Source organism: Heloderma suspectum, chromosome 2 (assembly GCF_057233095.1).
Source record: "Heloderma suspectum isolate Gila_16-S chromosome 2, 16-S_ref, whole genome shotgun sequence".
Classification (NCBI taxonomy): Eukaryota; Metazoa; Chordata; class Lepidosauria; order Squamata; family Helodermatidae; genus Heloderma; species Heloderma suspectum.
The window spans coordinates 74,102,692-74,129,407 of NC_139459.1; the positions used below are offsets into that span (position 1 = coordinate 74,102,692).

General features: G+C 43.9%; 1 protein-coding gene and 1 long non-coding RNA gene across 2 annotated transcripts in view; one reads left to right on the top strand and one right to left on the bottom strand.

Annotated features, from left to right (window-relative positions):
* The window catches only part of LOC146352356 (uncharacterized), an 88,991-nt gene extending 82,981 nt beyond the window's left edge, over positions 1-6,010 (bottom strand). The window contains exon 1 of the long non-coding RNA XR_014787349.1: positions 5,714-6,010. This is a non-coding gene — a long non-coding RNA (uncharacterized LOC146352356). The remainder of the gene's footprint in view (positions 1-5,713) is intronic.
* KCNN2 (potassium calcium-activated channel subfamily N member 2) overlaps positions 4,449-26,716 on the top strand; it is a 111,154-nt gene continuing 88,886 nt past the window's right edge. Inside the window, exons 1-3 of the mRNA XM_084832092.1 lie at positions 4,449-4,470; positions 5,997-7,108; positions 8,534-8,629. Of these exons, the coding sequence (XP_084688218.1) occupies positions 4,449-4,470; positions 5,997-7,108; positions 8,534-8,629 (1,230 nt within the window). The remainder of the gene's footprint in view (positions 4,471-5,996; positions 7,109-8,533; positions 8,630-26,716) is intronic.

Below are 26,716 nucleotides of genomic sequence, written 5' to 3' on the forward strand. Positions count from 1 at the left end.
AAAACAGCACTGAAAGTAAAACGGAAGCATATGGTAGAAAACAACAAAATCAAGCGTTTATTAATCGTTTCATGAGTCATGTTCCTGTTGTCAATGTTACAAAGTGCTGCTTTAGTGTAGAAATATACTTTGTATGGTTCCAATTGGCAAGCATTATCTGCAGTCTGGGCATTCTGAACTACTGTAAGACGCAGATCACTTGATAATTTAGTCAAAATAAGGAAGATCTTAATTATTTCCTTTTGATGGGTGTATGACAAATTTATTTATATATGTGATTTTAAAGTAAAATAAATAAAATCCCTATTTGTTGAGTGTACGAGGTTGATTGACCTGATTTATACACAAATACAACTAATAGTGCAATCCTAAACTTATTTACATGGGAGTAAGTCTCGCTGAGTTCAATGGAATTTACTTCCAGGAAAGTGTGTTTTGGATTGCAGCCTTAGAGATCGTTAACATAATCAAGAAAGGAACTTCCTTATTCAAATATAAATTAAGAGTACTTCAATCCCAGATTATTAACAAAGTAACTGTGAACATCTCTACACCAGCCTAAAATCCTGCATTTAAAATGTGGCTTTCTGCTTCCATTTTAAATGCAGGATTGCTTCCTCCCCCCCTTTCCCCCCTCCTTCCCCACCTTATCTAAGTCTTCCATATGTTTCATTGTTCTAGCTCCTCTTATTGCAGCTTTTCCTTTTTCATGGAGGGAACTGAAGTGGAACCCAAGTGTGGTAATTTGATAGCTCATTATCTGCGATCTATTTAAAAATGGAATCAAGGTCATTTAGTACAGGAGACACCCTGGAGGTTAATGACATCATCTAAATGGCCCACAAACCTCTGTGAGTAACCAGTCTCAGTAGCAGGATAAAAGTTCTGTGTGAAAAAGCCCTGTGACATTTTCTGTAAATCACTACAATATCCTGGTTTATAAAAATCCATTGGAGGGAGCAGCCCTACGGCCACTAGACAGCAGCTATAGGATATCTGGTTTTCCAGGAACCAAACTCAGAGCCTGTGCTCCAAGGTCGGTTCCTGGCCTTCCCCCTCTTCTACGCTGCCCCAGAGGCAGTGTGGAATAGCTCCGTGCTCCGCACTTGCAAGAGGAGCATGGAGCAGCCAAAAAGAGGTGTTCCGGGGAGTGTCCTGAGGCAGGGAGGGCAGAAATGCCTGTATAACACATCTAATGTGTCATATGGCAGCCTCCTCCCCCGCTCAGTCATCCCGCGGCTAGACAGCCGCAATCGGCTGTCTAACTGAAAAGGCAGGACAGGAGAAGCACAGAGGGAAAGATCCCCTCCATGCTTCTCCTGCCCTGCACTGGATAGGCGGTCGCCTCCAAGTTCGGAGGTGGCCGCCTATCTGAATGGGACTGCGCCCTAAATGGTCTAAGAGTAAGTAAAATAAACCCCATTTTCAAGATTACAATAATCTTGTAACATTTCCTTTATAACCTACAGTGAGAGCACTTTGGACATTACATAATCTGTGTGAGCAATATAATCTGGTATATTTTCACTGAAGTTGGAATACTGATCACACTGATATCACCGATCATGTCAGAAATTCTTAGAGAAGAACTTAACTGACCAAAACGTGTCACTCATATACATTTATTAGAAGCATTTGGGACATTAACTATTTTACAGAATTAATTAGTAGTTGCAGACTCATCCTTCCAAGCAAGTTGTCCTTGTAGACTTTAATTTTTAGGATTCAAAGCAATGGGAACATGATTGCCAGTTTAATGATGGGTGTCGAGAACAGCATAGCTGTAGCACAGGGATCACTTTTTTTGTTTTGAGAAGTGTTTTTTTTTTTTTTTGCAAGCAAAAACAAACCCAACCAAGAATTTGTTTGGCATACCCACTATATTCTCTTTGAAATATGTTAAATGAATTATTCACTTGAAGATGCTGAAGAAAAAAAGACAAAACGGTAGCAGATGATCAACTTTAGGGTTGCTGTAGAATAGAATTTCAGGAAATTGGATCCAACTTAGAAATGCAATTACTTAATGACACTGATCTCGTTTCACTGTTCAGCTTCTGCTGACCCACTAGGAGAGTCCTATCATATGAATCTTTTGATGATTTGGTATACTCTTGGGGCAGATTTTTAAAGAAGCTGCAAATTTGACATTAACTAACATGTTTCTGTCACTGAGGTTTTAATTCACAATAAAATACTATTTTAAAGAAGCAACTATTGCCAGAACATTTGCTTTTCCTAAACCTATTTAAGTGGGGAAATGACTGAAAGTGGAAGAAACCTCAAAATAATATATATCTGTACTACAGACTTGCCAAATATTTCCAGTTGTACCATTTTTAAAGTATTAACTAATTAATTTCTGGAGCCAACCCTGTAGATTCTAATGCAGACTTTTCATTTCACGTTAATCAGCAAATCATGTGGGAAGCACCAGTGAGTAATAATATACTGTGTCTTCAGCATATATAGTTGTGTCTAAATATCGGCCATTATAGGTTTAGTTTGCCCTGAACTCCAACATAGCTAAAGGACTGGATGCTTATAGCTTGGGCTTGTTGGGCTACATGGATGTTTGGATCCAGCTTGGCTGCAAACACTGGGCTGGAACAAATAACAGTGAGTTTTTGTGAAATGGGCTTAATTCCCTTTCCTGTAAATGTCTTAGCCACATAACCTCATTATTATTGTCACACATTCCTTTTATACCATAAATTCCACTGCAATCTCATTTTATCTAGTGTAAGATGTAGACAATAGAAGTAGTTCTGTGCAACATAAGCTTTTAATCATGTACTACAGATGGTCATAGGAATACTGCATGGGATACACTGAAGTAGCCTCAGTGAAAGGGCTACTCATGAACAAAAATTGGATGACATACGTACACATTTACAGTATTGGGTCTAGAATATTTCATTTATTTATTTCATATTCTGATCCAACTCAATACCAAAGGCTGAAAGTTCACACAAAAAATAAATAAATTAAAGGCAGATGATGACGCGAGCTATACATACATACAATGTACACATATGTTAATTTAAAATACTCTTCTTTTTCTCAGGCCCTGGTCACAACATGCCTTTGTTCAACACCCTCAGAAATACATTGCAACGTTTACACTGATGTTTTTCAGTTCAGGTCTGGAAAAGGGCTGAGAGAGGGAAGTGGAGGGTGGCATCTATGACTGTATTTTGCTTCTTTAAAATGGAAGGAGGAAGGCTTGAAAGTGGTACCTTTTTCTCTGTATTTGACCTAGGGATGTTAGAGAATTTCGCCACGAATCTTGGGGAGGCCGAATGCCAGCACATTCGGCCCCCCAAAATTGGTGGCGAAACGGTCTGCCCCCGGGACTTACCTTGGGCGAATCCTTCTGGCGGCGGCGGTGGCTCCGGCGGCGGTTCGGCGGCGGTTCGGCAGCCGGTCTTCTGACCGGCTGCTGCCGCCACCATTTCCAGTTTAAAAAAAAAAAAAATGTGATAGGCTACGTAAAGATTTACATAGCCTATCACGGCTAGATTTTTTAAAAAATACCGTGATAGGCTACATAAATGTTTACGTAGCCTATCACGGGTGAGTAAAAAAAAAAAACCCCGCACATACGCAAATGGCGGCGCCCATGGGCGCCACCATTTGTGTTCCTTATTTTGGCACGTAGTCTACGTAAACGTTTACGTAGACTATGGCGAAAATAAGGGGAACGCAAATAGCGTAGACGCTATGCTATTTGCGTTCCCCTTATTTTCGCCGTAGTCTACGTAAATGTTTACCTAGACTACACGTGCCAAAATAAGGAATGCAAATGGCAGCGCCCATGGGTGCTGCCATTTACGTACGCGTGGGGTTTTTTTGTTTTTTTTTACTCAGCCGTGATAGGCTACGTAAACATTTACGTAGCCTATCATGGCTGACTGCAGGGATGCAAACGGCGGCGGCTATGTCTGCCGCCATTTGCAGCCCGGCCGGCCAGGATTCAGGGGTGGAGGGACAGAGTGCTTCCCCCCCGGGGGCAGAATTTTGGGGGGGAGGGACGGAACGCCTCCCCCCCACTGCAAATCAAATTTCGTTACAGGTAAGTGACTTTCGTACATCCCTAAAATTTCTCTCACCTAGGAAGCTTATCTGCCCAGATCTATAGAGGTTTCTCGAGTGGCTGCCTCGCATTCTGTTGGGCTTTCAGAAACAGCAAAGCTGGGTAAGGCAGGCAGCACAGAGACAAGGGCTGACCAAACGCCGCGTCTCCTGGGTGTGTCTTGCAGGGTCCCCCCGCACGAGGCGAAAGGGAAGCCCTCGCGGAAGGCGCCTGGGGACAGCGAGGCCGCTCGACGGGATCTGCCGAGGCTGGACAGCTCCCAGCGGCTCCGAGCTGCAGCACGCTCAATCGCCGGCTTGGACCCCCTGGCGCAGCCGAAGACAGGACGGGCGGCAGCGGGACGCCGCTCGACATGTTCCGGAAAAGGCGTAAATGTGCGCGATCGGCGAGGCCCTCGCTCCGGCGGCGGCGGCGCGCTCGCGAGGCCGGGGGAACCCCCCGCCCCCAGCCCAGCCCAGCCCAGCCCAGCCGGCAGGCAGCTCCCGGCCCCGCCCCGCCCCGCGCCTGCCAGGGCTTCCCCGCGCCACTGCGCAGCCCCGGCGGCGGAAGCGCCTGCAGCTCGCCCGGCTCCCGCCACTCCCCGAAGCCGCGACGGCTGGCCTCGGGCGCGCCGCTTTCGAGCAAAAGGGTCACACGCGCCGCGCCGCGGCACGGCCGGCCCTGCCTCGGCTTGGCCGCGCGCCCCGGGGGACGAGGCGCCGGCGGCCGGCCCCGGAAGCGTTGAGGGCCCTCTCCGCCTCCCCTGCAGCGGGGAAGCGCCCTCCGGCTTCCTCTCCGGAACAGGCGGCGGCGCGCGAGCACCGCCTTCCGCGCGGGCATTCCGGGATTTCCCTTTGTGCAGAGCCGGGAATCCTCGGCCTCGGCGGTCTTTCCCTCGCGCAGTCCCCGAGGCTCCCGCTCCGGACCAGTCCCGCAGACGTCAGTGGAATTACACCGGAGCGGGAGTTTTGTGGGCCGGATTCCTTTCTAGCAGGCGTCGCGACTGCCGCATTTCGGCGCCGCTGCGCTCTGCCCGCGCTTCATGTGCGCAGCGGGCGCTCCGAGGACCGCCGCCTCCTCGCAACGCGCGCAACCTCCCTTTCCCCGCTCGAGGCACCCCGCAGTTACATCACACCGAAGACCGGTTTGCGCTCCCTGGCCGAGGCTGCCCGCCTAGCGCGGCCAGCGGGCTGCCTGCGACTCCTCCCCGCTGCCTGCGCATTCGAATGAAATGCGTCGGGCTTCTAGCCCTGGTGGAGGTGGGGGCGCTGGGCACGACTCCAGGGCCGCTCAGGAACTGGTCGCGTTGAAGACCAATTTAAAGCCTCGCCGGGGGCTTCCGCGCACGTCGCCTACACACTCGCGGAGCAGCCTGGGGCAGCCGTGGGCAGGACAGGGAGATGCCAAGTTATTAATACTCTGCCTTTGGGGGGTGGCGGGGGGAGAAGGGATGGGATAAGAGACCACCACGCTCTTCCTTCCCGGGTGTGTGTGTGTGTGTGCGCGCGCGCGTGCGTGGTTCGTATATATTAGTGCCCATTTTAGGCTGCCGAGTAATTCTTTGAGGGGAAAGCCCTGGTTTAAACGCCCCTGGAAGAGCCCAGATTAAGGGTGTGGGGGGAGGAAAATAACCCTTACCTGTCTGAGCAGCTCTCGCAACAGCAGCGGGTGGTGCTGGTGACAGCTCCTCTCCTCCCGCCCAGGCTGCCACTGCAGTGACTGTCTGGCGGTGGCAGGTGGAATCCCCCCCCCCCGGAGACGAAGAAACTGGGAGGAAGTGGGGGGGGGAAGGGGAGCAGCGCGCGCGGCCACTTTTCTGCCTGCCCCGGGCACCAGCAGCGGCACGCGCCGCTCCTGGGATTCTCTCTCCCGCCGCTCGCGCGCTCTTCTCCTCACGCTGCAGCTCCCCCCCCCCTTGCAGGTGACGTGATGCCCGTTGTTTTGGTACGCCCGACCAATCGGACCCGCCGCCTGGATTCTACGGGAGCCGGGATGGGCCCGTCGTGGCGGCAACAGGACTCCCCTCTGCCGACCGTAACGCATTGCGCAGGGTGCACCACCGCCTGGTCCTCCTGCAGCTTTAACAGCTCTGACATGGAAACACCATTGCAGTGCCAGCCGGGCTTCTGCTCGGAGCAGCAGCAGCAGCAGCAGCAGCGGCGGCGGCGGCAGCAGCAGCGCCCACACCCGCATTGCCAGCGGCAGAGTCAAGAGAAGCAGGAGCCGCCGCCGCCGCCGCCCAGCCCGTGCCTGCGGTGCAACAGCTGCGCGTACTACGGGGCCGCGGCTGCCGCGGGGGATAACCTGCCGCTGCTGCTCCGCACGTCGTCGCCCCTGTCGGGCGCCTTCCGGACGCGGGGCTCGCCGCTCTCGTGCTCCGCAGCCTCGTCGCGCCGGGGCAGCCAGCTCAGCGTGAGCGAGCTGACCCCCTCCAGCCATGCCAGTGCGCCCGGGCAGCCCCAGCACCACTCCCACCAGGGCCGCGGCGCGCGGCGGCAGCAGGCGGGCAGCCCCAACAGCAGCGCCGGCAGCGACAGCGGCAGCGGCCAGCAGCAGCAGCAGCAGCGCCGGGAGAGCAACCCCTTCACGGAAATAGCCATGAGCAGCTGCAGGTACAACGGCGGCGTCATGCGCCCGCTCAGCAACCTGAGCTCGTCCCGCAGGAACCTCCACGAGCTCGACTCCGAGTCGCAGCCGCTGCAGCCCCCGCCGCCGCCGCCGCCGCCGCACTCCAGCCCCAGCGCCTCGGCCGCCGCCGCGGGTGGCGGGCCGGAGATCGTGGTGTCCAAGCCCGAGCACAACAACTCCAACAACTTGGCGCTCTACGGCTCCGGCGGCGGCGGCGGCAGCCAGACCAACAGCGGCGGCAAATCCAGCAAGAAAAAGAACCAGAACATCGGCTACAAGTTGGGACACCGCCGGGCGCTCTTCGAGAAGCGGAAGCGCCTCAGCGACTACGCGCTCATCTTCGGCATGTTCGGCATCGTGGTCATGGTCATTGAGACCGAGCTGTCGTGGGGCGCCTACACCAAGGTATCTCGCCCGATCGCCGCCCGCGTCCCTTCTCGCCTGCGCCCTTCCCCTTTTCCAAATATGTACGCTTTTTCTCATACTTTTTAGCCCACCTTTTCTTGTTTCATTGCTTTCCCATTCTTGCTTTCCCACTTTTCCCTTCTCTCTGTTTTCCTTTCCATCCCCTTTTTCTCCATCATTCTTTTCTTGTTCCTTTCTTGTTCGTTTTATTTTACCTACTCCTTAGATACCCTTCTGCCTTCTCAGTTGTCTCGGCCCCCTTTATATACTTCCTCCCTCTCTCTTCTCCCTAGAAATAATCTCTTAAACCTTGTGCCACCTTAAAGAGTAACACCTTTATTAGAACATAACCTTTAGTGGACAGTGCCCATTTCATAAGATGCAGTAGTTATTGAGAAAGCCCCAACGAAATTAATGTGGAAATTAATTCTAAGGGAATGCCTTTGGGAATGTGGCCGAACCCTGCAATCCTATCCACGTTTACTTGTGGAAGTAATTTCCAATGACTGCATAACCACAGATTCCTACTGCTGTCGCCACAGGGAACAGCCTCCCCAAGTTCCAACTAGGAAGTCTTTGGGACAGTCCTACCATAGGAACTGTAGATAACAATCGCTTCAGTTCTCAACGACTTATTATGGAAATAGTGTTCAGTGTTCTTGAGTACCTTGGTGTGTAGCTTGGTCCAACTTGTTTGCATTTTCTGCAGATATTTAGAATGGCCACCCATCCATGCTTTGTTTTAGAACAAATGTGGAATGTACTTCTGTTGCATTATACATTACACTGTTCAATGTATAAGGCAGGAACTTCTGACTTGTAGAACCAATAGAAGTTAGCCTAGTAAGGTTTCCCTAATCTTCTTTGTATCATTCTTGTTCATCCATAAACTCTGAATGAATGCCTTTTACCCTGCATCTGGCTTACAGGCATTTGCAGCTTGTAGCTCCTAAACAGAGCAGCGACAGCTGTATGTTAAATGTTGTCTCTTTGTTACCATGCTGCATTGGGTAATGCCTTGATAAGATAATAACTTGAAAAGGCACCTGCTTAAATGCCTTGCATTGATGGTTTCAGTATCCCGTACAAGCCTACAGCCCATTTGATTGCTTTAATTCCAAAAATACTTGTCCAATTTCGCTAGAGCTGAGAATAACTTTTTGGGGTGGGGGTCTGTTATTTCCCATTGTTTTGGCAGACCCTTAAGAGCTCATCTGTTTCCAGCACTGAGCTCCTCTGCTACAACAATGAGTTTCCACTTTAATTATTATTTTTAAACCATTGGCGCTTTTCTCTTTTTAGGAGAGTAAGACCCAGCTAGTGACCTAACTCTTTTTAGCAACAGATAGCCTGTGTTCCCCTCTACAATCTTCAAGATGAAGGGCAAAAAGATCAATGTAAAAAGTATCTATTTTTTTCTTGCAGGAGTCGCTGTATTCATTAGCCCTAAAATGCCTTATTAGCCTCTCTACAATCATTCTGCTTGGTCTGATTATTGTATACCACGCAAGGGAAATTCAGGTATGTTCCACTTATAAATCTGAGGCTCGCTGCTACCTGTGTTTCAAGGACATTTCTGTGAAACTAAGCAGACTGCATTGATGCATTCTTACTTAATAGTTAATGCAACCTCTTAGGTGCTTTAGTTACTCCAGTGTCTGAGTATGATAGTCTGCATGTGTTAGTTGTGCTTTGCCTGACATCAGAGGCAATTCATTGATGCAAAAGTAAGAGATATAATGCCTGCCCTTCTACCTTAACTGCATGTTATGCTAATCCATACAGGATCACATGATTAACTGTGCAGTCTCCAGTCACCTCTAAATATCAGACCTTGGTGATGCTGTGTTAAATGTACAAAGACATACCTGTTAAAGAAAAAAGCTCAAGAAAATATACATTTAAATTCCATCCATAAGTGTCACAAGAACTGCAATCTCCTAACGACTAACTATAAGAATATTTTTAAAAGTCACAAAAGCACAACCATGGTTAAATAGTGGACATTTAGCTTTTTCTTTGAATAAACTTAGTTTTCATATCAATTAATCTTGAGATTAAGAGATGTTTCTCTTAAGACATTGTTTTTTCCTCCAAGGAGATTGTCTCTGAATGGTAAAAAGTACTTTCTTACTTATCAACTGTGGCTTCCTGATTTGTCTACTTGCAAAAAACAAATAAGCAATTATATTTCACAAGTGATAGTGTATGTGTTTTTCCCTACATGCAGCCTAGTGCTGTGTATGTTTACTTGGAAGTAAATCCCAATAATTTCAGTGGTACTTACTTTGAAGTAAGTGTGTATAGGATTACATTCATGGAAATTATCTCCATGTAGAAAAAGTGTCATGTGAAGGGTACCGTGTACCCCTATATAATGCTATGCAAGTTTGATTACATCAGATTTGTGGCCATAGTTAAAGTCTTTCAAAAGACAAGATTTTTTCATAATGATGGAGGAAATACCAACATGTAAACTTATAGTGTTTTAGGGCATTTTAAAACTGCGCTAGATATACTGAAGGCTGTTATCCAGGTAGAGTATATGTTTTTGGTTCAAGGTCATAGGATCTGCTTGACTTGATTTGCAGCAGCTTTAGTAGAGAGTGCATTTAGATGATGGTGATGATAATAATAAAGACATTAACAGTGTAATCTTATACATATCTACTCTGATGTAAGCACTAAGTTCAATGGGTCTTACTTGTAGATAAGTGTGTATAGGATTGTAGTCTTAAACACCCTTCCTTCCCCCAAAAGGTGATTTTGATGCATCTTAATACACAGAGGAGGAATCTATGAAAAATCAATATTTTAAAATGTATTATAAAAGAAATCTAAATTTTTGTATCTTTTTCACTTGGGATCATAACCACATTTCTTCATACAGAAATTTGCAGTAAATCTGATAATACTTTCCAGATTACACTAATATTAATGTAATATTAGTACACTAATATTACAGCATTTTCAATGCTGAAAATAAAATAATCTCCTCAGAGTCAGATGAAGCTTTAAAATCTTACTGCTTGTCATAAAAGAAAATGAATAAAATTTTACTAGTAAATTAACATAGAGCAGATCTGAAGTATATATTTTTGATTTCTTTAAACAGACTTTTGATTTATAGCAATTTTCTAAAAAGATCAATCTTCATTTGTAAATAAATATGGTATATGCAATTAAATTCAATCAAAAATGAATAAAGGGCTGCAATTCTTTGCATACTTAACCTAAGCAAGCCCCTTGAACACAATGAAACTTACTTTTGAGTAAACATTCATAGGATTGAGTAGCCTGTAACTGCATTACTTACAGTTCAGTGGCTTCTCCCAGCAAATTCAGAGAAGCAGACCTGAACATCAATATTAAAAGTGTTGATTCTAGAGCATTTGTGTTTGGACTCAGTAATACATTAGGGAATTGCAACTTTATAAATACTTTGCACTGGTGACTATTTTTATTGTAAGACATATGTTTATGCAAACATTTCTTTATGCAATAAATTGTAACTTTTACTACAGTTCTGTAATTACTTCTAGATCTTACCCATTTGAAGGGATCTTCAATAAATGATGAGTTTTTTGTTTTTATTTTACCATAGTTGAAATATTTGTTATTAATGTTGTTAAAAAGTAGTTGGTGCACTGAAAATCTTTGTGGGCAAACTAAAAAAAGAACCATGTTTTTCTTTCTCTCTGACCATAATTTCAAGTTCACAACATGATCTCCTTTGGATTATGTGATTCCACCTCATATGTTATCTAGATAGGCTTTGATTATTTAAAGGCTTTCTCAAGAAAATTTAATCAATATAGTATAAGTTAGCAAGAACAGGAAATGGCAAAATATTTCTCTGAGTGTACTGCAATAACATGCTCTCATTTTGAAGGATATAGCACTACATTGTATCCAAGAACATTAGATTACCAAATGATGACACTCTTGTGATAAAGAATGAGATCTGAGGGGGTCATTCTAGTTCCTGAAACTCTCATATGAAATTATCCAGTACAAATTGTTTCCTTGGGCTTTTCAGTATCATGTTCCCTAGAGATCTTAGTGGTAGAAAGTTCAAACCCATCTGTAGTCTCATTTTTCTAAGCATTTGAAATGACTATTTTTAGTTCTGGTACAAAGCTTTTAGATAGCATATAAACCTACATCAGTAGTCAGTCTATCTAGTCTTTTGAGAAGATGATGAAGAGTTTCACTATACATCTCATTGTACTGGAACAAATTTATAATCCTGGTTGAGTTTAGATAAAATATCTAAGCTGTTGGGGGCGAGAGGGTTAAGCTCAGTTTCTATAAAAAGATCAGCTCTCTACAATGTTGCTTTCCTGTTCAGCACTGTGGACAGCTCTGAGTAACAGAAGTTTTGTCTATTCTTGTTTATGCAATTTAGGCTGCAATCCTATACACGCTTACCAATGAATACGTCTCATTGAACTTGATGGAACTTACTTCTGAGTAGACATGCAGAGGCTTGACTGTAAATATCTTTTCTTGATGTACATATCAGGTGTACATATGTAAACATTTAGCAAAAAGAATATTTAGACCCTGATGCAATCTATTTGTTGAAGAGAGATGAATGGTTTCTTTTCTTTTTCATGTACATACATGTTGCGTACACATGCTACATTTGCTGTCTGTCTAATCTGGCAAAACATAAAGGAAAATGTGAGAAATTTGCAAGTGGAGTCAACAAGTCTCACCTTTTTGTAGAAGGTATTCAGAGGTCATGACCACTCACTTCGAAATCTTTTTAGTTTTGTTTCATTTAGCCAATTCAGAAGATTTCTCAAAGCCTAGAAAACTGACATATGGGCACAGCTTAATCTTCATGTTCTAAATCTATGAGCAAAACAAATGAATGTTTCTGCTGCAATAAATGTGCATGGAACTTTGCATTTGGCAGAAGAAATAGCATCTCTGTCAGAAAGTGATACTTGGCATGTTGTGAAAACTTTTAAAGTTGTTTTGATTTATAAAGGAGCACAGTCATGAATGCTCATAATACTTTAGAAATTAATTGTTATAAAGTTGTTCAAGGTGTTTAAAGAATGAACTATTATAACTATAATTTTTAAAACTGAGGCAGAAATATGAAGATTATGCTTTAGGCCAACAGAGGGAGATATATATTTTGCTTCAATAAGAATCTCAAACACATGCAGACTGAACAGAAAATCCTAATGTAGAACTGATGCCTTTTTTTAAAGTGAAGATTAAGAACTACGTTTTTTAAAAAAGAGGAGCTATTGTGAATTAGATCATGTTGGTACATTGGATAATAGGTTTCCCTTTCTAGAATATGGCAAGTTAACAGCCTATCACTACCTTTTCCAAAGGAAGTATAGATACTGTGCTATCCTATATATGTAGTCAGAAGTAAGTCCCATTGAGTTCAATATCGGTAGTTCCCAAGAAACTGGCCATATTATTGCACCTTCAGATAGGTGCAATCAGAGAGCCAGTGTGGTGTAGTCGTGAGAGTGTTGGAGTGCTGGGAGATCTGGGTTATAGTCCCTACTCGGCCATGGAAGCTCACTGGGTGACTTTGGGCTAGTCACATTCTCAGCCCAACCTACCTCACAGGGTTGTTGTTGTGAGAATAAAATTGAGAGAAGGATGATAATGTAAGCTGCCTCAGGTTCCCTGCAAGAGGAAAAAGGTGGGATATAAATGCAATAAATAAAAAAATAGGTGGTAGGAAGACAAATGAAAGTTATATGGACTGCCTTATAGCAATTCAGTCCAATGGTGCCTGCACAATACTGAAATGGAAATAATGATTTGCAGCTGAAGATTTACAAATAGTACCTTCAGTGATATGGTGCTTGCTTAGAATCACCAAATTCTTGCTTATTTTAAAAACATATGCATATGAATGTGAAAGAAAATAGGTTTGAAGAATAACAGCTAGGGCAGATTTGATTACTTTTCTGTATAGGATTAGTGTCTGCTTGATTTTCAGTGTTGTCACTAACATATGTTCAAGTGAAAATGGGAGAAAAGAGCTGTATTTGCATGCAATACACATGACACCTTATTTAGTACTGTTTTGTTGTAGCCATATCATCAATGTTCACGGAAAGTCAAAATATTTGTTTATTTATTTCCTTAGATTTACAGAAATGTACTATTATTCAGTAAATTTGGTGTGAGTTATCCAGATGGCGATGATTTTGATGGGTTTGTAAGCCAGTTGTGCATATTTAGTAGAATATTTTCTGTGCAATAGGAAGACGAATGAAAGACATGTGGACTACCTTGTAACAAGTCAGTCCAATGGTGCTTGCGGGATACCAAGAATCCTTAGCACTACCTTTTCAGATTCTGTCAGGTAAGGTTGTTTGTCATCTTTGCTGAGATCCTTCATCTTAGTATGGTAATGGCTAGGATCTTGTACAAGCAAAGAACACATGCTGCCATTGGGCTATGGTCCAATGGGCATGTGGGAGGCATGGGTTGTATCCAGTGGTGGTGTTCTGCTAGAGGAAGGGAACAGTTGGAAGAATAGATTTCCCCTCCCCCCTGTGGCCCCTCACATGCACCACAGATCTGCTCCAGAGAGTTGGGAGACTCCTTGGAGCAGATTTGGAGTGTGGGTGGAGAGCTGCAGCGGAGAGGATTGGACAGGGAAGTCCTGTCATGTGAGTGGACTTCTGCTCACATGAGGGTTGGATGTAGCTGCATATCTTTCAGAGCAAAATATTACTTGGTGGTTACTGCAATGCTTAATATGTTTTTTTAAAAAAAAAATACAGTGGTTATTAAGATTTTAGTAATTTGTAAATGGGCTTTTGGTTCTTGATGATCTGATAATCTGACTGAGAGTTTTGAAAATAACAAGTAGTCTGTGTTGTAGTTCAGATGGGACAGCTGAAACATGAAGAAAAATATATACAACTTAATACTCTCATTTACAGATTGATACTCTCATAACCACAACAAGAAACAGGGAATTTAAATTGGAATTGTTTATTTGATTGTTGATCTCCACTGTAAGTGCTTCTGACAAGCACTAAAGAAGTTAGCTAATGAGTGTGTCTGCCTCTTTCTGTTTCTTGGTGTTCAGAAATAGAAAGGTCATGGTAAAAAGCTTGTCCTACACATTTTTGAGCTTTGATAATTACAATTGCAGAGAGATTTGTTAGATCTACAGTACATTCCTATCCATATTTACTTAGCAGTACATCCTATCTTTTTCAGTGGGACTTTCTCCCAAATAACAGCTTTAACAACTTTCCATCCCATATTAGCAACTTTAATATATTAGACACATATTTATAATAAATGAATGAGTAAGGTTCTAAAATTCATAGCTTCATGTGTTACTTTGTAAAAAAAAAAAGACAAAGCTAAACCATTCATGGTTTTTATATATATAAAAAAACCTTCCCGTGACCCAGATCTTCTGACTGATTAATTATAGGTTCAGATACTTGAACCCTTTGTTGCCAGATATTTTGTACTGGATAACATTCATATCACTATGCAAAGTACAAGATGCACAATTATTATTAATACTACTAGAGACTAGCTGTAGCTCATGTTCATTAGAGTTTCAAAGTTTATTCCAAAATTACCACATTAATTAATTAAGCACCATGTTCTTTATATATCTATTTTCTCAAGTAGAAAAATCCACAAACCATGACACTCTCTATAATAAATAAGCCCATTGAGGAATTACTCTGTTCTTACTAGTGTGAAAAATAAAAATAAGCCTTGAAATAACAAAGAACCATATTGTAGATATTTTCATTATAGGTGCTTCAGTGAATAGAAAATATATTCACAGTTTAGTAAACTAACTATGAAACTTAGCAGGATTTAAAGTTAAATTTAAAGCAAACTGAAGGCCTAGGTCTCCTTTTATCATGAATAAAATATTATAAGTTGGATCCAGAGTTGCGCAGAGTGGAACTCCATGAATTGGGTGGTCTCATGGATGGAAAGGTGTGTGATTTTTTATTTTTGCCAATTTCCCCTGAAAATCTGCTCTGGAGGGCTGGGGCCCTTCCAGAAAAGTATGTGAGGTAGCCCTGAAGGCTGTAGGGGAGGGAGGAATTTGAATGAATCACCATCCCACTTCCTTCCACTGGAGCCTCTGCTGGATTCTTGTTCTTTCTGCCAACAGAATGAGCCCTTCCATTCACAGAGGGGCAACTCTGTGAATGGAGGCAGGAACCTATGAGGCAGCTGAGGTTAAATGAAAGAGTGTTTAACTAGGAGAAAACAACCCCAGTAAAGGGAGAAAACTAGTATAATTTAGCATAAGATGTCATTGCTTCAAAGTATGTCTGCCCATAAATCTGAGGTTACTTCTGTCCTGCAGATGAAAAGAGGAAAGCATACATCTGCACCCTTTTCCTTAATACTGGGTTCTAGCCAATGGCAAATGAGTAGACTTCCCCTTCCTCTCCTCCACACTGCACTTCTTACATGCCCTAAAATTTGTCCCAGAAGCTCCCCTCCTCACAACCCTACCAACCAGATTTAGATTGTGTGCAGAAAGAAGGACAGACAATTCTGCCAGTGGTGTCTGCTCCACTGGTGGATGGACCAGTGGTTTGTGCAGCATTTATGCTAAACCAGGTGTGAGGTTTACCTTGCACTGCATTTATTCCAAGAGCCTGCTCCTGATTAAACCCCAAGTTCGCTACATTTTAGGGGACACCAGTAAATCTTTGGCTTTGAGTGGGTTTTGATTGAATGGGTCGTGGTTATTCCATAGGCTAGTATTACACAGAAAATAATAATCTTTAAAGGATCCAGCTGTCTTCTCTTACATTGGTATGTCTTTTATTTACATCTCTAAAATTCTATCAGTGTAAGTGAAAATGTCATTTTAGGTTATTATAGCTATAACTCTACTAATGACACACTAAAAGGCAGAATTTAGTTTCTCTCTGTAGAACTTTTTCTGTGAATGAATAGTAAATGAATAGCCTGTGAGTTTAATACAGCTAAATTTGCAGTGAAGGCTGCCCAGCTTAGAAAAGCTTATCTGACCCACCTCAAGACTTAAGATGTTGTATGTTTTATTCTCTGTATATGATAGGCTCTATTTTATGTATGTTTTATTCTTAGAAGTGTGTATGACTGGCTACAACCTGTATTTGGTTGCCTTACTACTAATGAAGTGAAAGTGAAAGAATAGCTTGTGAAACAACATTGAGTATTCTTGAATGTATACACACTGCTGCCTTGGGATCCTTCCTGACAGGGGCTCATAGAGCCTAAAGTGTTTTTGCCTTGGCAGAGGACTTTCCCAATTTCTGCTTCTAGCTGCAGCCCCTTGCACTGACCTCGATGCTGAAGTTGGGTGGTATCTCCCCAACTCTCATGAAAAGCTGCAACATCTTTGGGGGTTGCAGAAACAGTTGCTGTGGGCAAGGAGTGCCTAAAATGTCCCAGTGTGCTTCATTTGTTATTTTACCTTTAATAAAAGAGTGTTAAGTCTGCAATTCTAGGCACAATTACTAGAAGTAAGGCTCAGGAGCAAATTATATGAGAACACATTTAAGAAAACATTTGCCTCCAGTAGCACCTCTATCCTGCGATTTAGAAGTGGAGACTTGACAGCAGGTGCTTTACCACTGAGCTAGGGCCATCCCTTTGCAAGGTAAACCACACACCTGGAACCTTGTTGAGTTTGTGAGAGGAGTTTATGGGGAAGGAGACAGGTGGTAGAAGGGTTAAGCTCCCTTCACATTGTTTGTTCTCTTCAAATTGTCACTTCCCAATTTTGTTTTGAAGCAAAGAAATCTGTAATTGTAGTGCAGCTCTCCCCAAATCCCACTGAACTCACAAAGACTTTATTCCTAGCATGCATAGGACTCGGTATTTACTAGGTTATATCTGCTATATATAACAGGACTCTGGGTTCTGACTGGTTGCATATATTACATAATCTTGCTATACAAAACATTCCTTATTTATCTCTTTTGGTTTGTTTGCTTTTTAAAGGAGAGCAAAAGAGTATCAAGTTCTCAAAAGCTAAAAGCTCAACTGTCATAATCAACAAGAAAAGATAAGTGGCATTCGTATGAAATAACAATTCTTATACCAGATTCAGCACAGATCTTAATCCTTTGTTCAAAGCTCTCCATGGACTTGCTGTCTTATCTTTCTTCTCTCATATCGCCTCTGCTTTCCACCCCACAAGTCAGATTGGCCACAAGCTGCTACTGCTTCCTAGCCTGTAACCTTCACTTCTCAAGCTCTACCACCCTCAGCAGTCTGAAGGGCTTTTGCTCCCTCAAATGAGCTCCATTGTTTTCACTTTGATGCTCTAGATTCCTGGAACTGCATCCCAGAACACCTGCATGATGCCACTTTTCTCTCTCCCTTAAAATACCTTCTCAAAACCTACTTTTTTCCATAAAGCCTTTGGCACAACTCCTTCATCCCTAGTGCATAGGTTTGGATCCTCAGCTTTCATTCTGTTCATGGAAAGAGAGTTCAGATAGTTGAAGGGGTCTTTCTGTGCACAAATCTCTCCTTCTGTGAATGGAAGCTCTTGCTTCCATTCCAGTCTATTATGGAGTAAAAATTTAGAATCCAAAAATTAGAATCTTTCCCTGTTTATCCACCTTTCCATCCCTCTCCCTTTCCTCTGCTATCATCTCGGTGTTGAATTTTAGATTTTTCTTGTACTTTTTGAAGAGCCATGTACATTCATAGCTTAATAATAATAATAATAGTGGTCATCGTCAGGTTGGTAAAATAATATGCATTATACCAAACCTGAAAAGTAGTTTCCAATTTTGTGAATCTTAACTATGTTAGGTCAGCACAGCCAAATTACTAACATCTTGGTAGATTATTTGCATATAATTTTCTCTGGGTAAAACATAATCTTTATTTTATGTTTGTTGACCTAGAAATAATTGTTGTGTTATAGAGTAAAACTCTGAGCAATTTTATGGTTCATGATTAGTTTGTTTCAAGTAGATTTTTGCAATAGATGTGCTGATAATTGAAATTTTATATTTTTCACCAATCACATTTGTAAAACTTTTAACATAGAATTAACAAGGAGATGACATCATTTGAATTTTATCACTTTATACAAATACAGTTATGGACATTGTTTTCATTGGTCAGTTCCAAAACAAATAAGGCAAGACCCAGATTCTGATTACATTTTAAAATTGTGAATGTAGAACAAACTGAGATTTAAATTTTAGTTTTGATATGGGGCTTCTGACTCATATGACACACAGAACTGCTTCCATTCCCATTTATTTTGGTGAACATTGAGACTTTATGTTCCATATTAGAATGTGACTGCTGTTTAAGATAAACAGATTATTCAGCCAAGTAGTATGCATATAATCAGATCTGATTTGATTTTGCATGGTAAAAGATTAGCAATTATGCCTTACTTTTTAAAAATCATACACTATGAATACACATCCTACGAGTTCTTCGCTGGAGGGCAGCTTCTTGCTCCATATATTTTTTTTTGTATGCTTACTGGGAATTGGATCTGGTAAGTTCAGTGAAAAATGGGCATGTTAGAAGAGTCTGCATTTCTCTATGAATGCTTAGTTTAGAGAAAATAAATTTGATAGGGGACATTTTGGCAGTTTTCAAATATTTTGAAATATTTGAATAGAAATAAAGAACAATTATGTATCATATCATTAAGAACAGGATAAGATGCAGTAGGTCTAAATTACAGGAAGTTAGATTTAGGGCATTTTTTTGAAAAAATCCTGTAATAGCAATGTAGTAGAGTTAAGCAGTTTAGAGTGCAACCCCTATACATGTTTAGACAGCAAAAGTCCTATAACTCCCAGCATTCTCCAGATTAGGAATGCTGGGAGTTGTAGGACTTGTTTTCTGTCTAAACATGCATAGGATTACGCCCTTAGTGAGGTTATACAACTTCCTTCCTTGGAGATTTTCCAAAAATGTTGGTAGACCCTTGTCTGGGATTTGTGGTGCAAGAAATGGGTCTTCATATTGGGTCAGTTTGGCTGTCAAAGATCTTGAACTAAGATATATCAGATAGAACGTTGTTTTCAGATTGCAGTTTGGGGTCTTAAATTACTAAGTGCATCTTGCAGCAGCACTTCAATTTTAAATTTATTTATTATTTATTATTAAATGTATTAATCGCCCATCTGGCTGGTCACCCAGCCACTCTGGGCGATGTACAACATACAATAAAAACAGTTTAAAACAATAAAATTCTACAATAAAAACATTTTCTAAAATACCCTAACCCACCCCAAATGCCTGCCTGAACAACAACGTTTTTAATGCACGACAGAAGCTCATTAAAGAGGGGGCATGACGGAGTGCCCTAGGGAGGGAGTTCCACAGAGTGGGGGCCACCACAGAAAAGGCCCTCTCCCTCGTCCCCACCAGTCTAGCTGTCCTGGCTGATGGGACAGAGAGAAGGCCATCCGAGGCTGATCTTGTTAAGCGGCCTGTCTGGTGTTGCTGGAGGTGCTCCTTAAGATAGGCTGGGCCGGAACCATATAGGGTTTTAAAGGTCAAAACCTACACCTTGAATTTGGCCCGGAAAACAACTGGTAACCAGTGCAACTCCTTCAGCACTGGAGTGATGTGATCTCGCCGGCGGCTGCCTTTAATCAGGCGAGCCGCCGCGTTCTGTACCAGCTGCAGCTTCCGAACCGTCTTCAAGGGTAACCCCACGTAGAGCGCATTACAGTAGTCTAAACGAGAGGAGACCAGGGCATGTACTACCGATGGGAGCAGATGGTCGGGAAGGAAGGGGCGCAGCCGCCGTATCAGATGGAGTTGATACAGCGCTGTCCGGCTCACAGCTGACACCTGAGCCTCCATGGACAGCTGGGAGTCCAAAATGACCCCCAGGCTGCGGACCTGGTCTTTCAAGGGTAGCCGTACCCCATTCAACACCAGGTCAACATCCCCCAGCCTCCTCTTGTCTCCCACCAAAAGTACCTCGGTCTTGTCAGGGTTCAGCTTCAGCCTATTCCTCCCCATCCAGCCACTCACCGTCTCCAGACATTTGGACAGGGATTCTACGGCCAACCTTGGTGAAGATTTAAACGAGAGGTAGAGCTGCGTGTCATCAGCATATTGATGACACTGCACCCCAAACCTCCTGATGCTAGCCCCCAGCGGCTTCACATAGATGTTAAATAGCAACAGGGAGAGGATGGAACCCTGTGGCACCCCACAAGTAAGTGGCCACGGGTCCGAAACCTCCTCTCCCAGTGCTACCCTCTGGTACCTGCCGGAGAGGAAGGACCGGAACCACCACAATACGGTGTCCCCAATGCCCAACCCCTCCAGGTGGTCCAGGAGGATACTGTGGTCAACGGTATCGAAAGCCACTGAGAGGTCGAGGAGAACAAGGAAGGAGCATTCACCCCTATCCAGAGCCCTCCTCATATCATCTACCAAGGCGACCAACGCCGGTTCTGTCCCATGCCTAGGCCTGAAGCCCGACTGAAATGGGTCTAGATAATCAGTTTCTTCCAAGTATGCCTTCAACTGCACCGCCACCACCCGCTCAATCACCTTGCCCCAAAATGGCAGATTTGAGACTGGGTGAAAGTTGTTCAAAACTTGAGGATCCAAGGAGGGCTTCTTTAAGAGTGGTCTTATCACTGCCTCCTTGAGGGCTGATGGCATCACTCCCTCCTCAAGGGAGGCGTTCACCACCGCCTTGATCCCCTCACCCAGTCTCTCTCTGCAGCTCATAATGAGCCAAGATGGGCAAGGATCAAGTAAGCAGGTGGTCGGCCGTACCGATGAAAGCACCTTGTCCACTTCATCAGGAGGAAGACGCTGGAACCGATCCCACAAAACCGGTTTGCCACAGGCTGCCTCTTGCTCACTAACTGTATCCACAGCATGCAGCGTAACACACCTAATCTGATCAATTTTATCTGCAAAGTGCCTTGCCAAGGCCTCACAGGAGGCCTTAGAATGCTCCAGTGGTTCCAGAGCCACAGGACCGACCAGGCTCCGGACCACTTGGAACAGCCTCCTGGGACAGCACTCTGCAGACGCGATGGAGGCAGCATAATATTCCTTTTTTGCTGCCTTCACCGCCACGTGATAGGCTGAAGATACAGCTCTAGCCCATGTCTGATCATCTTTGGAGCGAGACATCCGCCACTGGCGCTCTAGCCGTCTCACCTCCTGTTTCAGAGCTCGTAACCGCGGATTGAACCATGGTGCAGTCCGAGCCCTGTTCAGGGGGAGAGGGCGTTTCGGAGCCACCTGATCTAATGCCCCAGTGATTGCGGCATTCCAGCCACCCACCAGGGTCTCGACCGAGTGGCCGTTGGCATGCCCCAGAGAATCCCCAAGCGCATTCAGGAATCCATTTGGATCCATAAGACGCCTGGGGCGGACCATTTTAATGGGTCCTCCACCCCTGCGGAGGGGTTGTGGAACCGAGAAGTCCAACGTCACCAGATAGTGATCTGACCATGACAAGGGGGTGGTGGATATACCCGCGACTTCCAGATCACTCCCCACTTCTCCAGAAACAAACACAAGGTCTAGTGCATGACCGGCTACATGGGTGGGCCCAGTTAGAATATGGTGCAGCTCCCAGGAGGCCATGGTCTCCATGAAGTCCCGAGGTGCTCCTGTGAGGATGGCCTCCGAATGTACATTGAAGTCCCCCAACACCAGTAAGTTAGGGGACTGCACACGCACATCAGAGACCACCTCAAGCACCTCGGCCAGGGAGTCAGTTGCGCAGCGGGGTGGACGGTACACGAGCAGAATCCCCAGACTGCCCTTCAGGCCCAACCTCCAGTACATGCACTCAGCAACCTTGGTCTCCTGGAGAGGGGGTCTGGTGAAGACCAAGGACTCTCGGTAGATAACAGCCACTCCCCCTCCCCGATCCCCAGCCCTTGGCTGCTGTGCATACGAAAATCCAGCTGGACACATGGCTGCAAGGGTTGGAGCAGCAGCCTCGGCCAGCCAGGTCTCCATAATACATGCCAGGTCTGCACCCTCATCCAGGATCATGTCATGGATGAGGGAGGTTTTCTGGGTAACAGACCTGGCATTGCAGAGCAGCAAACGAAGGCCAGAAGATGGGGTCACGCCTCCCCAGCCATCCTTTGGCTCTGGACAGGCCCGGGGCAGGGGACAGATACTACACATCTCTCCCTTGTTCCCCTTACCTGGCATGGCCTGCCCTAGCGCTCCGCCAGCGCCTGCCGCCCAGCCTCGGTATCTTCTGGCCCCCAACACTCCCCCCACTGCCTCCATCAGGTGGACACATGCCCCCTCGTTCCCGCCTATCAGGCAGGCTACCGACCCCTAAAACCACAACAAAATCCCCCAAGAAAAAGAAAACACACACACACACAAAACAATTAAAAATCCCCTTAAAAATAATGCCAGGCCGGAGTCCACAGGGAAGGCCAGGTGGTGGTGGTGGTGGCGGCGGCGGCGGCGGCGGCAGCAGCGGCGGCGGCAGCAGGCCCACCTCTTCCCCGGTGGTGGTGGTGGCCTCTCCTGCAGGCCCTGGCTCTCCAAATGCCACCTTCTAACAGTTTGCTGTATGTGCACACACATTAAGGGTAGAAAAGACCAATGCTAGGGTAGAAAACACATGCATTAAGGGTAGAAAAGAACATGTTAGTACTTTGCACAAAAGCAAAAGAACCAATGTTAGTATTTTACATTGGTGATTTCTACATTTTGTAGAAATATGATGATGTAATTTTGTATCTGTGGCTCACTTGTCATTTGTATCCATTGGCCTAGAAGTGAAATACTCTTCCATAGGAAGCTGTTTTATTGCAAGTCAGACTGTTGGCTCATTTAGCTCAGTACTGACTACTAGAAGTGGCTCTCAAAGGTTTCAGACTTGAGTCTTTCCCAGCCCTACCTGGAGATGTCAGGGAGTTATGTTCCTTCCCTTCTAGTCAGACACTATTGGGATTGGGATTTCATTTACCATTTATGTATGACAAGCAACATATAATCTAAAAAATAAATTTAGCATTCTCCAGAATTATCTTCCTAATTATCTGAATTTGCTTTTAAACCTTGTTAATAATACAGTTTGACTGGTTTAGGATCAAGGTGTTTGGAAAAGAAATTTCACCTATCTATATTTGGAGTGGGGTGTGTGTGTGAGAACACCCACGCAAAATATCGTTTTAGAACTTGCTAAACATATCCCTAGTGTACTTTAAAACTAAAATGAAAAGAACTGAACATCATGGTAATGCTTTCCAGATTTGCAATTCGTAAATGAATTTACTTGGCCAACACTTCCAAAATGTGGTTATATTCCTGTTTTGGCAATCCTGAAAGGGAAGAAAGTTTCAGAATTGCAGGATACCATGGATAATGCATTTCTATTGGATTTCTTTTCTAGTGTTTCACCTATATGGCAAAATTAAAAAGCTCAGTCGCAGATCTAGAGAGCTGCATGTATTGAGCCTTCTCTGTCCTCCCTGGATCGCACTTGATAGCCATAATTATTTTAGCATTTAGATTCACCTGCTCAACCATGATAAGTAAGTCCAAGACTAAATGAGCCGGTTCACATGTTAGGGATAGTTAGAACTAGATTATCACAGCTATCTAGGTCCTACACAGTCTCACATATCAACAATCCTGCAATAACAAATTACACTATGACACTATATGAAAATGTTCCAAGGTTACATGCTGGATCTCAAATTTGCATCCCCAACATCTCATGAGTTATCTGAAGGATCAGTATGAAGGATGAAATTGCAAGGCACAGACTTATCCTCTCATCTTGGGAAAGGGATTAGAAAACAATTGATAGAGTTCCAAAGTTTCAGAGTGACTACCCACCCTTTGATGAAGAACATGTGTAAATCAGCAATAAAAACAAGAACATTCCACGACTTGTAAGCAGGGAGAGAAAATTGGAGGATTGCATGGGGTTTCTCAGCCAACAGCACACTGTTGGTCTAACTGATATTCATCGAATCCTTCAAAACAAGGAAGGAAGGAACTGAAAATAAGGGTACTTGCTGATTTAAAACTGGGATAAATATGCTGACATAGTTTATTCTGAAGCACTTATGGATGTCTTTCATTACAGCATTAGAAGATATTCCATTCCTGATACAGAGTTATATGGCAAAACACAAAATACATCAAGTAAGGAATTCTATAAATGTTGCATATTCCTCATATAACATTTATATCATTACAGGCCCTAAGACTCACCTGTTTACCTTGGCCTATAATTGACTTATGGCTCTACTGGGGCCATTCCGTATATGGCACTATCTGGTTTTAGTTGTTAAATTTTTATTTTATCATTGTTCTTGTTATTGTTTTATTATGTTTTATGATTTTTAAGTTTTGTTGTACACTGCCTTGAGAGGGTTTACCCTAAAAGGTGGTGTATAAAACTTTTAAATAAATAAACATATTAAACTGAAATTAAGACTGAATGTACTTATGATAAAATTTAGATATAAAGATGTTAGATCCTGTACCCCATCAATCAACATGAACCTGTGACATTCCGAATAATATTCTTAATAATGCAAATGAACGTATGTTGCTGTAGAGCAGATTTTAGAAATGTATTTATTTATTAAATTTTTAAAAAACTGAACAAGACACTACTGTTTGTACAGCTGATAGCAACCCATACAGTTTTATCATGTCTTTTAAAATATCACCCTGAACACAAACATCCCTAACTACTATCTCTAGGTTAGCTAACTTCTATATTTCCTGGTGTGCAAACATTCTAGTTTCCTAAATAATCTTAGACTGCAATCCTAAACATGCTTACTAGGAAGTAAGCCCTATTGAAAACAGTGAGACTTACTTCTGAGTAAACATGCATAGGCTTGTACTGTAAGCAAAGCTTCCATGTTTTGAAAGTGAATGATCTGCATACATCAGCTACAGGGCACATGGAAAAAATAAATTATACCTGTCATGAATGGATCAGAAGACAGCCTAGGACTTCAAAAACCTGGATCTGCAGAAACATTTAGCAGAAGTGGTCCTATGTTTTGTTCAGCTGAAAGGTTGCAGTTGCAACTGCGGTTTTACCTGGTCCAATTCTCCCCACTGTATCAACAAATCCATTAAGTGAGAGAACAGTGAATAAGCATAACTTTTCTGAGTGCAGCATACTCTGTCACCTCATTGCTATCTCCTGATGTCTTCATAGCACAGACAGGGTCAGCCCCACATATTTTGCTACCTGAATCAGGAACTGGTGCTCCTTATACCATCCCCCCTTCCCCCATTTAAGGTAAATAGTATCCTAGACCGGCCAAGTTATTCTGGCACTCAAGGCAGAAAATTCCAGAAGTACTTCTCCTTCTCTCTGGCAATAAAAACACAATAGTAATACCTTAAATAACTAACCATTTGCTGCCCTTTCATGATGCCCAAATTAGCTGCCTGGGGTGAGCATCTCACTCTGTGTAATGGTAGGGCTGGCTCTGATCTTAAAGCTAGTGCTGTTTCCTTGTTGAAGAGGAAATCTAAGCAGCAGTTGGAGGGAGTGGGAGGGATCCCTAGTGTTTTCTCAAAACACAGAAGACAAAATTACCCAGTTCATACCAAGTGGAATTGTGCTATCCTGCAAGCTTCTAACCCAGTGGTGTAGTGGTAAATTTTGAAGGGCAAGCACTCATCGTGACAGTCCTCAAAGCCACATCCCCCAGCGGATGCCGAAAAAGGCAGGGAGCTGTGTTGATCCATATCAACAAGCCAGTCCAGCAGTTTTCATCTCCACCAGGAGCAGGTCTTTGGTAAAGCAAATGGGTCTTAATTGCCCATTTAAGACCGAGGCACCCCAAAATACTCTGTATTGCAACAAGGAACAAGATATTGTTGTGGGGAAAATTCATTCTTTCCCAGCTACTGTGAGAACTGCAGCTAAATTCAGAGGGAACTGGGAATTTGGAGGAAAGGAGGTGGCAGATGACATCAGCCTTCCTGCCAATAAAAAAGTGCCCACACTGTGTCCCTCCAAGCCCTGGCTCCATTACACTGCTGTCTAAGCCTGCTCTGAATGAGGGATGTGCGAAAGTCACTTAGCTTTTCAAAGGGTGACATTTGCGGTGGGGGGGGAGGCTCTCCGTCCCTCCCCCCCGAAATTCTCTCTGGCCGGCTCCGCTCTGCAGAGATTCCGCGGAGCCGCCGGCCGGGGCCGCCTGCAGCCGGACATCTGGCCACTGGGCAGCCTGCAGGGACGCAAATGGCAGCGCCGTAGCCACCGCCATTTGTGTCCCTGTATTTTGCCATGATAGGCTACGTAAATATTTACGTAGCCTATCACGGCAAAACAAAAACAAAAAAAACAGCGAACGCAAATGGCGGCAGCTACGGTGGCCGCCATTTGCGTTCCTTTTTTTTTTTGCCGTGATAGGTTACGTAAATATTTACATAGCCTATTACGGCGGAGTGGGGAAGGGAACACAAATGGCAGCCACTACGCCATTTGCGCCCCTCTTTTGCCATAATAGCCTACATAAATATTTATGTAGGCTATCACAGCAAAAAAAAAAAGGGAACGCAAATGGCAGCGGACATAGCTGCCGCCATTTGCGTTCCCTTTTTTTTGCTGTGATGGGCCACGTAAATACTTACGCA